At 48.6% G+C, this 11,421-nt stretch overlaps 1 protein-coding gene across 2 annotated transcripts in view; it reads right to left on the reverse strand.

Moving 5' to 3' along the window:
* Positions 1–7,684, reverse strand: part of Slc6a17 (solute carrier family 6 member 17) — a 49,736-nt gene extending 42,052 nt beyond the window's left edge. The window contains exon 1 of one of the 2 annotated variants that reach the window (XM_031375135.1): positions 7,271–7,684. Coding sequence is in view for 1 of the 2 variants with exons in the window: in XM_031375133.1 (XP_031230993.1) it covers positions 6,921–6,994 (74 nt within the window). In the remaining variant the exon portion in view is untranslated. Of the gene's footprint in view, positions 1–6,920; positions 7,012–7,270 lie in introns of those variants that run through there. The other variant, XM_031375133.1, reaches the window with a different exon arrangement.
* Between the last annotated feature and the right edge of the window lie 3,737 nt (positions 7,685–11,421).

Below are 11,421 nucleotides of genomic sequence, written 5' to 3' on the forward strand. Positions count from 1 at the left end.
CTTGTGGGGACATGCAAGTGACTACTCAAAGGACTTCCCACTGACCGCTTGGCCTGGAAGAATGGAACCCAGATTCCTGTCACTTAGAGGCACTACTGAAAAGACACTTAAAATTGCCTTTTGTTTCCCTCCTTTCTCTTTCCTTCATTTTCTTTATTTCTTTCAATAGTATACACTATGTGCCGGGCCCTGTTCTGGAACAACAGAGGACAGAGGAAATTGTGTTGCTGCCCTGTGGGATTTCTATTCTCAGGCTGGGAGGCCAGTAAATATATGATATATAAAACACAATATGAGGGGATGAAGTTGGGAGAGAGGTGCTATGAGATGTAGAGATTATGTAGAGCGCATTCTGATAAGGTAACAAAGGGGCCTAAACAGAGAGAGAATGAGCGAGCCATTCCCATGCCCTGGGAAGACATCAAAGACAGAGGAAAGCACAAAGGCCCTGAGACAGAACCAGGGTGCTTGGTGAATGTAAGTGACACAAAGGTTTATGGCGAGAGCACCCTGAGTAAGGGACGCTAGGATGGGCTGAGGCTGGGAGATGGAATGCCCAAAGCAGGCAGGACCAACAGACATGGATAACAGTTTGGGCTGTTTTTGAAGCTAGCAGAAAGGTCTCGGAGGTTTGTGAGCTGAGATGCAATCAGACACAGTTATTTTCAAAAGGATTGATTCTCAACAACTGGAGAAACCGGGAGGGCAGGGAAAGAAGGCAGCGACCTGGATCAGACTGCTGCATCACGTAAGAGAATAGGAGGAGCCAGGGTGTTGGACACTTCAGGCCCCAGATGGAAGACCTCTGTGTATACCAATTTTAGGAAAGAAAAAAGTTAAAATTAGATTTGAAAACAAAAGTGAATGACTGTAAGTCTTGCTCTCGGCTTTCCCTACCACGGGGGCTCATAATGGTGGCAGATGGGTCTCCTAGCATCTGCCCAAATCTTCTGACCTGGATTTTCTTAAACTCATTATTTTCTCTTGTTTCAAAGAGACATAGAAGGATCATAGTGTCCAATTACCTGAGTTACCCAGCAGAGTTCTGAAGAGCTCTTGAAGGAATAGTAATCAGAAACCCTTAATTACAGTCCCCACATGGTGTCTCCTTCCTGAGAACAAGAAGGGTTGGATCTCTTTCCTTACCAGCCCTCTGTGCAGCTTGGTGGACAGCTGGGCAAGAAAGTATTCCTTACTGGGAACAAGTTAAAACAACAACCTACTACGCTCACTAAAGCAACAACCTACTATGCTCACTAACGGAGAGTTCAATCATCATTTGGTAGATGAAGATTCCTAAGCAAAGAAACTCTAACCATCATGTACAAGGTTATCCAGCCATTAATGCAAGAGCTTGGTTTTTACCTTGTGATCTACCAAGTAGCACATATTCTTTCTTACGTGTTGGTATTTTCCAAAGTTTTATAAATCATGGGACACAGAAAAATTAGTACTGGTCTGGAACATTACGGTAAATGAAAGAGGTTTTGCAGCCCTGGGTCACCCCAACATACTCCAAGATATTTGGACATCATGGTTTCTGGACTATATGTACTGTTAGCACCCTTTGGAAAGATCTGTAGTATGTCCTGCTGCCTTGCAAAATGGTGCACCCAAACTCACCACCACAGGTTCAGAAGAACAACCTCATGGACCATGAGGTTAAGAGCTTCCTTACTTCCATGGGTCCTTCTCAAAAACTAATAGAATACTGCACTTGGAGGCCTGGTCAAGCAGATTCTTCCTAACTGTTGTAAGGAAGTCCCAAATTACTAGCATGCAGTTAGCTTTTGGGTGTGGCAGGACCGTGGACAGCACCCACCAGCCATTTTGGGAACCAGTCCAGCAGAAAGACATGAGCTCTCTTTCCTTTAGATCCCACAAGGAGAGATGGCCTGGGTCCTCACTGACTTCTCACTTGGCAGCACCTGCTGGGACCACCTACTGGGTGACATTCACATCTTTTGTGAGCATCCAATCTACTCTGCTTAAAACTCTTGTGGATCTTCAAACCATACCACAAGGGTCTAGGTGTCTTATTTCTCTTATTCAGAGAAAAAATACAATTGACAGAGTTCTGGGAGTATGGGCCAATGAATTCTACTTGAAAATAAAAGAATGGATGACAAATTAGTAGTTCATAAGAAGTTCTAGTTAAGCCACTAAATATAAATGCTGGATGGGGTGAGGCAACTTGCTGTCTTTAGATGAACAGCTGGGTAAACTCTAGAACATAGTGCCAGGGCTTAGACTTAGACTTCCTCTGGCTTCACTCCCATCCCACAACTACAGAGGAAATAGGTCTTTACACCCTAACTCTAAGTTGTAGATTGGGGCAGCCTATGACTCACTGGACCCAGAACCATTCTCTAACAAAACATACCTGGTTCTGAGATAATATTTTAGTAACTCAGTGATAATTCATATTGCCTCTGAGCTTTTGTTCTCACATAGGAGTTTTCTGAGCACAGAGAATATCTAATTGTTTGTTTTTTAATAACTGAATTTGCACATTGATGAATGTCTCAATATTTCTTTAATTACTTGTGGAAAGAGGGAGAGAAAGAAGAATTATCAGCAGATTGTGTCTCCACAAAATGGCTGCCCCTGAAGCAAAGGTTTCTGGGTAGCCTCTCTCGGCTTGGGCAGGGGACCATTAATGCTTACATTTCAATTCTCTGGCCTTACTTACAGGAATGTCTCCTTTGAGATCTCTTGAGGTTTGGGGATGGGAGGCGGGCTAGGACAGGAAGAGCCTGTTCCTCTGGGAATGGCAACTTCTCAGAGAAGAGACAGATAGGCAGGAAGAAACTATTTTCTTCCTGTTTTCCAAGAACAGCCAAGGACACAAGTGGTAGAGGCCTAAGAAGAGGAGAATCTCTATGGATAGTGACCAGGAAGCGAGCAGCATCCCCCTCACCAGCCCCTGCCAGCAGCTGCAGTAAATAACCTTTGGTGTAACAGCAGTTTGGCTCCGGGGTCTGGGCTTCATCAGAGACTGCAAATCCCTGGCACATACTGCCAGCAGGGAAACCTGACACACCAGAGCTCCATCCACTCCTGCTGTCCTTGATTCTGCAGATGTAGGGGATTCTCAGGGTAGCATCCGACCTGCTCTGCCTTGCCCTTTCTAGCTCCAGGCACCAGCCCTGAGTGGACAAACTTTAAGGGAGTGAAATCTGGAGTGGTCAAGTCAGGAGGAGAAAGATGGGAGCGAGCCAACAGCGCACCGAGAGAGTCCACCATCTTTTTCTCAATTCTAACTCACCTGGAACCAAATGTCATATTCCTTAAACCTTGGCAGTGTGGGTCTGGTCATTTATTTTATTTTATTTTTTTTTTTGGTTTTTCAAGACAGAGTTTCTCTGTGTAACCATGGCTGTCCTGGAATTCACTCTGTAGACCAGGCTGGCCTCAAACTCAGAAATCCGCCTGCCTCTGCCTCCCAAGTGCTGGGATTAAAGGCGTGCACCACCACCACCTGGCCTGGTCATTTTTTTTTTTTTTTTTACCAGTTTCCCATTGGTAGAGATCTAATTCTTTCTTTTCCAGGGCAATAGTTTGAAGAGCAGAGCCTGCAGAGTTTAAAAAGCCTTATTTTGAGTACCTACACTGTCGGCCACATTTATTAAGAACTTGTTATTGAGAGCATATCACACAGCGGCTAAGAACATGCAATTTGAGGTCTGACAGAAGCAAGTGCCAAGTCTCAGGTCGCCTTTCACTAATCTGAGTGACCTTGAGCAAATTAGTTAACCTCTCAGAACTATAAACTACGGATAGTACTATCTATCTCCTGGGATCTCAGAAATGATTGGAAAAGATGGCCTGTAAATAGAGCATTTAGCACAGCACAGAGGCCTCAATAAAAACTGGGTATTATCTATGCAAGCCAGCTTCCAGCATGAAGTGCTGCGGTCCAGAATTACATTTTCTAATCCCAAAAGCATGTGTACACTTGTAATCTTGGCCCGTGGGGATCAGAGGGGTCAGGAGTTCAAGGTCATTCTCAGCTACTTGGTGAGTAGGAGGCCAACCTGGGCTACCTAGGACACTATCTGAGAAAAAGAGGGCAGGGATGGAAGAGAGATGGGGGTGGTACAGGAATGGAATGGAAGGCAGTGGACGTTTCCCTCAGAACACTGCCTCACTTGTGTTCCAAGACAGTATACCAGCAATCCAGGATTGTGCCTCCTTCCGACCTCTAGCAGCCTAGGACGATGCTCTGGGGAGGCTGGCACAGGTCTGTTTGTTTTGTTTTGTTTTGTTTTTCCCACCCTGCTTCTCAGATGTTCAGCTGTCAGGATTTCTTGTAGCATAGCCTGGAAGCCAGTGATAAGTTAGACTTTGTCTATGGATTTGGAAGGTGGGGAGTGCGGGCAATCCACCTTCTTTTTAAAACTCTTCTGCAGCTTATCTTAGCAGTTTTAAAGGGATTAATGATGAATTGTCCTACTGCAGCAAAACTAGACAGGAGAATCTGGGGTGGGGGCACCAGGCAGGAGGCTGCTGCTGCTCTGGAATCCTCTTATCTCTGTTTCTATTGGATGTTTCCAGACAAAATGCAGAAGGCAGTGACTTCAGAGTGAACATGCAATGTTATCAAACACACACACACACACACACACACACACACACACACACACACACTTTCAGTTGGAGTCTCATGGGTCAACCTGGACCTTTTTTGCTACCTTGGGGGATCTTATGTTCTGTGTAGCCCTGTCAGTCCTAGAACTCACTCTGTAGACAAGGTTGGCCTCAAACTCACAGAGATCTGCTTGCCTCTGCCTCCCAAGTGCTGGGACTAAAGGTGTGTGCCACCACTGCCCAGCTATGTTCTTCATTCTTAAACCAAACGCATCTTAGGTCAGCCCTAGATCAGGGACTTCAGAGAAGAGAGGGACAAGAAGCCCAGAACCCCTTCAAGAAAGTGGGAGATCCATCCTCCTCTGTCCTCTCTAGGAAAAGCAAACATCAGTTCTGCTGAGCTCTTCTTTTGAAGCTTCTAACTCTGTTCTAAACAGGACATGTAAGCAGGGAGACGGCAGCAAGACGTCTCCAAACAAAGAGGAAGAACCCCTGAAGCCCACTCAGCAGGTCCCCCAGCTTGGGAACAGGCCACAGTCATAAATAACACCAGTGAGTCAAGGTCTCTCTGTTGGAGTCATCCAGGAGCTATTGTAAATGGTCACACTGCTCACCTCACTCAAGCCTGGTTCTTGTTCCAGCTTCTCCTTCCAGATTAGACCTGAAAGTTGGAGTTGGCTCCATTTGAAGCTGAGTTGTGGGTTCAGTCATGCAGAATCTGGCCATCTTCTTACACACACACACACACACACACACACACACACACACACCATGCTCAGGAGCATAGCAGAGGTGGGGGAGATCATCTCTGGCTGAGATCCATGAGGGAAGAGGTGGGAACTCAACATCTGGGCAGCACCTGCTATGTCTAGCACTGGTCACAAAGTAAGAAAAATGGTACCAAGGGCATCCTTAACAACTTCAAAAACAGATGTTCCATGATGCAGTGACTTGCCCAAGGTCACCATGTTTGCACATGATGGAACACTAGGCCAAACTGTGACCACAAGCATGGGACCCCTCTGCAGCCTGGCCAGACTCGACATCTCCATGGGGACAGAGTTCAACAGGCCCTTGTTAACAGCAGGCAAGCTGAGAGCTACCCTGAAGACTTGCCCACTCGTACACTACCTGGAGTTCAGGCCATTCCAGCTCACGAGTCCTGCTAAAGAACTCCAAGGAACTCACAAACAGCTGACACACGACTCTGTGTGACTCAGGCTAAGCCAACTCCAATCAGAGCTGGTGGGCACGATTCCCCTCCTGCACTGAGTCACCGTAGGATAAGCTGCAGAAATTCTCTATTGCACTCAACCACCTACTTAGCCACAGCTGCTCCATTAGAGGAAAAGGGAACACAGGAGCTACAACCTCTGATGGCCATGTCCACAGCCAAGGGCAACCAGGTGTGACCTCAAAGTCCTTCTCTCCCAAGAACTGGACTTAGCTTACTGGATGGTATAATGTGAGAACCGCGGGAGGCACAAGATGTTTAACCTCCACATAGTCTGAAGCCCACCAAAGTAGATACTAAAGTTTTGGTGCTGTTTTTATAAAAGCATTTCAGGATTTTCTCAGTCCCTGGCAGCTTTTGTTAAAAGGGCAATGGCAGTCTTTCTTCTTCATCCCCACCCAACCCAACCTAATCCAACCTGCCTCTTTCTTGTTCACAACTGAATTGCCTTCCATTGTAGCCCAACTTAGAAATTTCCTAATTCACATGTCCCATTAAACTATTTCTAAAAGGGAAGAGAAAAGGAGAGAGGGAGAGAAGGAAGGAGGGAGGGAGGGTGAAGAGACGGAGGGAGGGAAGTTTTCAAAGAGTAATGCCCACTTGACAGCTACTGGGTTCAAGTAGCCTCAGAACTGAACTTGAACCTACGATAGAGCTATTTGGGCTTTAAAGAGGATGAAGTGGGCTTCCTTCCAAGGCGGCCGCACCCCTGGGGGAGCAGTCCTGACGTACTGCGAACATCCCTTCAGAGCTCTGTCTGCACAGATATAAATGTGGCGGAGGCCTCTCTCCAGACAGCTGGCCCCTCTAGACTATGGCCCCCAGTGCACATCGCCTATCTCTGCCTTTCGGTCCCCAGATGCGCTTCCCTCGAGGGAGGAAGGGCTCTTCCACTCTAGCCCCAAATTCACCGAGGAGCAGTCCCAGGGCTGGGAATTAAATATTCATCTCGGGCGCGAGCGTTCTGCTTCTCTAGCCAATGTTACCGTTCAAGGTCACGGGCCCTTGGCCGAGTTTCTGAGGCTGGGGTCTCCAGCAGCGCCGGAGCCTCCCCGTGGGGCTGCGCCTTGGGCACGCTCCGGGCAGAGGGACCCACCGAGCTGGCCGAGTTGGTCCTCTGTCAGTGCTCGCTTCTGCAGCTGTCCTGTTACCTCCGGAGTTCTGGGGCATCCTGAGCTCCAGAAGCTCAAGCTCAAGTCCAACCTGTGCAGGAGCTGCCGTGCACCCTTGACGCGCCAGAACGTCGCCGCCTCTGGCCTCCGTCGCCAGGCAACGATGGCTGGGGAGGCAGGAGGAGCCCCTGCGCCAGCGTAGGGTCGTGTGGACCCGAGGAAGCGCCGCCTTGCACAGGGGTCCTCTGGCCTTCCAGACAGGGGCGGGACCGCTGCAAGCAAAGTTGCAGTGGCTGTCCCAGGGATGCCATTCGGGGAGCAAACAGCGACTCACCTGTCCCGAGTGGGCCGTCTCGCGGACTCGGCCCCTGGATTCCCGCCGAGTGGCCGTGGTCCCCGACGGGTCGTGGGTGCACCGTCCTTCCCGAGGGCAACTGGAGTCAGGCGGCGACAGGCCCCAGCAGGGGCTGTGGGGACCCGGGGCTGCGCGCGCCGGCTCACGCGACTCAGCTGGCTTGTCGCTCTCTCCGTCGCCTCCAGTCCCAACCCTGCTCCCGCCCTTCGCTCGCTCGGGGCTCTAGGGAGCCGCCCTGGGGCTCAGATCCTGCCGCGGAGGGAGCGCGTGGCTGCGAAGGCCCCGACCGAGTGCCGCCGTCCCCGCGCCCGGTCCGCGTCGGCTCTGCGGAGCGGAACGGAGCTGGGCGGAGCGCGGCGCGCGCTGTTCCCTCGCTTTCCGAAAGGCCACCCTGGCGGCGGGGCGCCGTGACGCAGGCTTGACTCACGCGCGGGCCCGCGTCAATGCGAGGCTCCCCGGCTGCGTGCGAGGCTCTGATGGCGGACACAGGCGAAGGGGTGGGCAGGGAGCAGGAGAAGGGTTGGCGAAAGAAGCCTCTTGGGATACGAAGGCTCTCGTTAGAGCATCTGCTCTCAGGAATATGGACCGCCATGGCCAAAGGCCTCCTGAGCTAGGGACCTCACCTGTCGTTACAGACTCACCTTCTTTTGACCCTCTCGGGATTCCAATCCCACTTAATGGTTATTCTTTCCATCCCTACGCGGATGTTGCCTCGATTCCCACCGTTGGCTGTCCTTTCCCCCTGGCATTCTTCCATCCTATCACCCTACAAGGCCAACCCCTACACAACTCAGTTTCCCCAAACCCTAACAAATGAGTCCAGTGAAAGCAAAAAGAGAGAGGGAAATTGTGACTGGGTACCAAACAGGTGTTGAAGGATGCTGGCCCCAAAGGATACGTAGACAAAAGGAGGAAAGAGAGCCATTATGGAGGGAACAGTAAAAATGTATTTATTTGCTTAGGGCAAGAGTAAACGTGAAGACTATGTACATACAGGTGGTTGCTGGAACAGAGCTGGAGTGTGACAAGAGGTGACAGGACCTGACTGGCTGGAAGTGCTGTTTGGGGAATCTGAAATACTTGTCTGCTCCAGGGGACCTTTGGTATACCCAAACAGGTACCTCTTTGGAAGGGGTAGAGAAAGTAAGATCATAACTATCCTAGGTAATGTTGATGAAGACCAGAAGAGAGAACTTCAGTCTAACTAGCTGGCCTGCCACAGTTTTATGGATGATGACTGAAGACACAGAAGCCCAGGGCCAGAAACAAAGGACTTGTATTATGAGTGAAATGCTTCATACTCAGATAAGTTTCTCTTAATTCTTAAGTCCTAGGGGAGGACTTCAAGTTTAGTGAAGCCTCAGTGTTTTATAATAGACTACAAGAAAACCTGCAGGTGATTTGCCCCAACACAATCTTTATCATAATTAACAGCAAACAAAACTGCCCTCCACTATCTCTGTTTTCCAAAGCAGTTCACTATGCAATGATTCACCAGTTTACTGTCTGAAGATCCTCCAGACCTTATTGGAACAAAAGCCACCAGTTCCTTGGCCCATGAGACATTTGGGCATGCAAGATACCCATTGAGAACGATCTCTTTCAATAGATGGTTCTTTTATTCACCAAGTATTTAGCAAGCCTATTGTTTGCTGGACACTGTTGCAGTCCTGTGGCCATTACAGGGAAGACCAACATGATCCCTGCCCTCACAAAACTTAGGTTCTGGTGGACTTAACCAGGAAATCAGCAGGATGGAGGTACACAGAAGGAAGAAGCTAGTGATGTGGGGGGAGGTGAACAAACACAGTGTGACAACTGAGGTGCAGAGATGGGGTGAGAGGAAGGAAAACCTCAGATAAAGGTGGTCTTTAAGGAAAGGGGTTTTAGAGTTTGTGTAGTGACCACAAAGAACTTTTGAGCCTGATGAACCTAAGTTTGTATCTAAATTGTCGTTACTTACATACCCTGAGTAAGATTTATAACTAGTGAGCCTCAGTTTCCACATCTATAAATGGTGCAGCGCATACTGTAAGAGAATGCAATCCTAAATAGTTGTTATGATCACATAAGATGATTATTTTAAATTATGTGATATCACATGTGCTTGATAAATGGCAATTACTGGATGACTGTATTAGCACTAAACAAAACAAAACAAAACAAAAAACAAAAACAAAAAACCTAGAAAGAGGAGATTTGGGAAAGAAGGTAAAGAGGCATACTGAGGAAGCATATCTATCAGAGAGAAGTCCCTTGTTTCATCATATCCACTTGCTGACAACCCTAATCCCGAGTAAACTCAATACCTGGTTTCTTCAGGCAAAGTTCTCTGGGGGGAAAAAGTCCCCATCTCCCTCTGCCTTCATGGTCACCAGCCTTGAATGGGCTTCTTGATTCCCAGTGCCTCCATGTGACTTTATGGGCCATCAATTCCTATCTTCAATTAAGGCCTCCCCAACTTTCCCATTGCCTCCATGGTCTTTCAGAAACTTCCTTAGTCCTCAGAAGCCCCTCCACCTAGGCCCGTTGTACCAGCCCCTGCTGCACCTGCCTGAGCAGCTGCACTCTCTTCCTCCCTCCCATCCCTGGAGAACAGGGGAGCCTCCACTGCTATCAGAATCCAGGCCCTACTTAGCCCCTGGGTCTCATGGCCCACAGCTTCTTGAGAGCCTGAGTCAATCTTGGGCATCCTAGACTCTTCTGGCTCATCAACCTCTCCCTTGCTACTATGTCTTTCTCAGCAGCTCCTAAACACCTTGAAATATCTCCTTTAAAAGTAACTCAAACTTTCTTCTTCCAAGTTCTCTGTCCTTATTTCCTCCTCTTCCGCTCACTCCTTAGCCAACTCTCCTCTATCCTGAAGTCAAGATGGATCCCATCAATGACCTCTGACTAAATTTACAGGGCATTTTTCCAGTCCTCGTTTTATTGACCTTTCTCTAGTACTTTTTTGGACCCCTCTTCGTCATTAAGTCCCCAGTCCTTGTGTCCCTCTGCCCTCTGGTCACCCCAGTTCTCCTGCTGACCTTTATAGATTGACTTCTTCTTGGTCCTTTTGTCATTCCAGTTCTTTTTTTCCTAAATCGTCTTCTCTATTGCTGATATCTTCATTCTACAGTCTCCTGAGCTTGTCACACTCAATTCTTCTCTCCACATTTCTAGGCAGATGTCCTAATTCAGAGACCTCCACCTCTTGCAGAACAGTCAACGTTGTGCCTATGACACCACCTCCAAGTCTCCCTGCCAGAAACCCATTGTCACCTTGCAGCCCACCTTCTTCTCATCCCTTCATGATATCCACATTAAATCCTGGAGGTCTTAGCTACTAACTGCCTCTAGAGTCTGGCCGCTTCTCTTTACTTCTGTCATGATCTTGGTCTAAACTACAACCATCACCTACCTGCACACTCATAATCTCCTAACTCAAATTCCAGATTCACCCTTTTTCTCCATTCAAGAGGAGTCTTTTAGAAGTGAAAATGTGATGGCACCCTTTTCAAGCCCACAGTGCCTTGAAGCCCTTTCTTGTCTCCAGTCTCATCCATCACTCCTCCCTCCACTTGCTCCAGCAGCCTTCTCTCTGCTCTTCCCACTCTTCCCACGCTTTCCTGGCTCAAACTTCAGGCCCATCTGCCGGCCCCTCCTCCTCTTCCCTTGTTTCCTGTCCACTCACTCAACGGAACCCTCGATACTTTCTGACCATGGAGGAGAGCAATGCTAACCCCTCAGGTGGATATATGCCCCTGTGTAGCCTTTCTCACAACAATAATTAGGTATTTAAAGATGTGACTGACTACCCGAGGATGGTCTCCTTGTCTGACGTGGAAGCTTAACACACAATGGGCCCTCTAGAAATATTAACTAAAAGAATGGGAAAAAGTAGTTGGACATATGAGTGAGAGTGCCAGGAGGGCAGGCTGGATTCAAACCCAGAAGTCCTAACCACAGAGGGCATGGCTGAGGTCATCCAGAGGAAGAGCGGAAATGGTCTGGAGAAAGTCTCAGGTGGAGGACTGACTGGTGGGAGGACTGACTTCAAAGGCAGGAAGAAGGAGGGTCAGGAAAGAAAACAGGGAGGCAAGAACTGGGAGGAGGGCAGTGTGTGTTGCAGACGTTTCTAGAAGGAA

The sequence above is a fragment of the Mastomys coucha genome, unplaced genomic scaffold (assembly GCF_008632895.1).
Source record: "Mastomys coucha isolate ucsf_1 unplaced genomic scaffold, UCSF_Mcou_1 pScaffold16, whole genome shotgun sequence".
NCBI classification, from domain to species: Eukaryota; Metazoa; Chordata; class Mammalia; order Rodentia; family Muridae; genus Mastomys; species Mastomys coucha.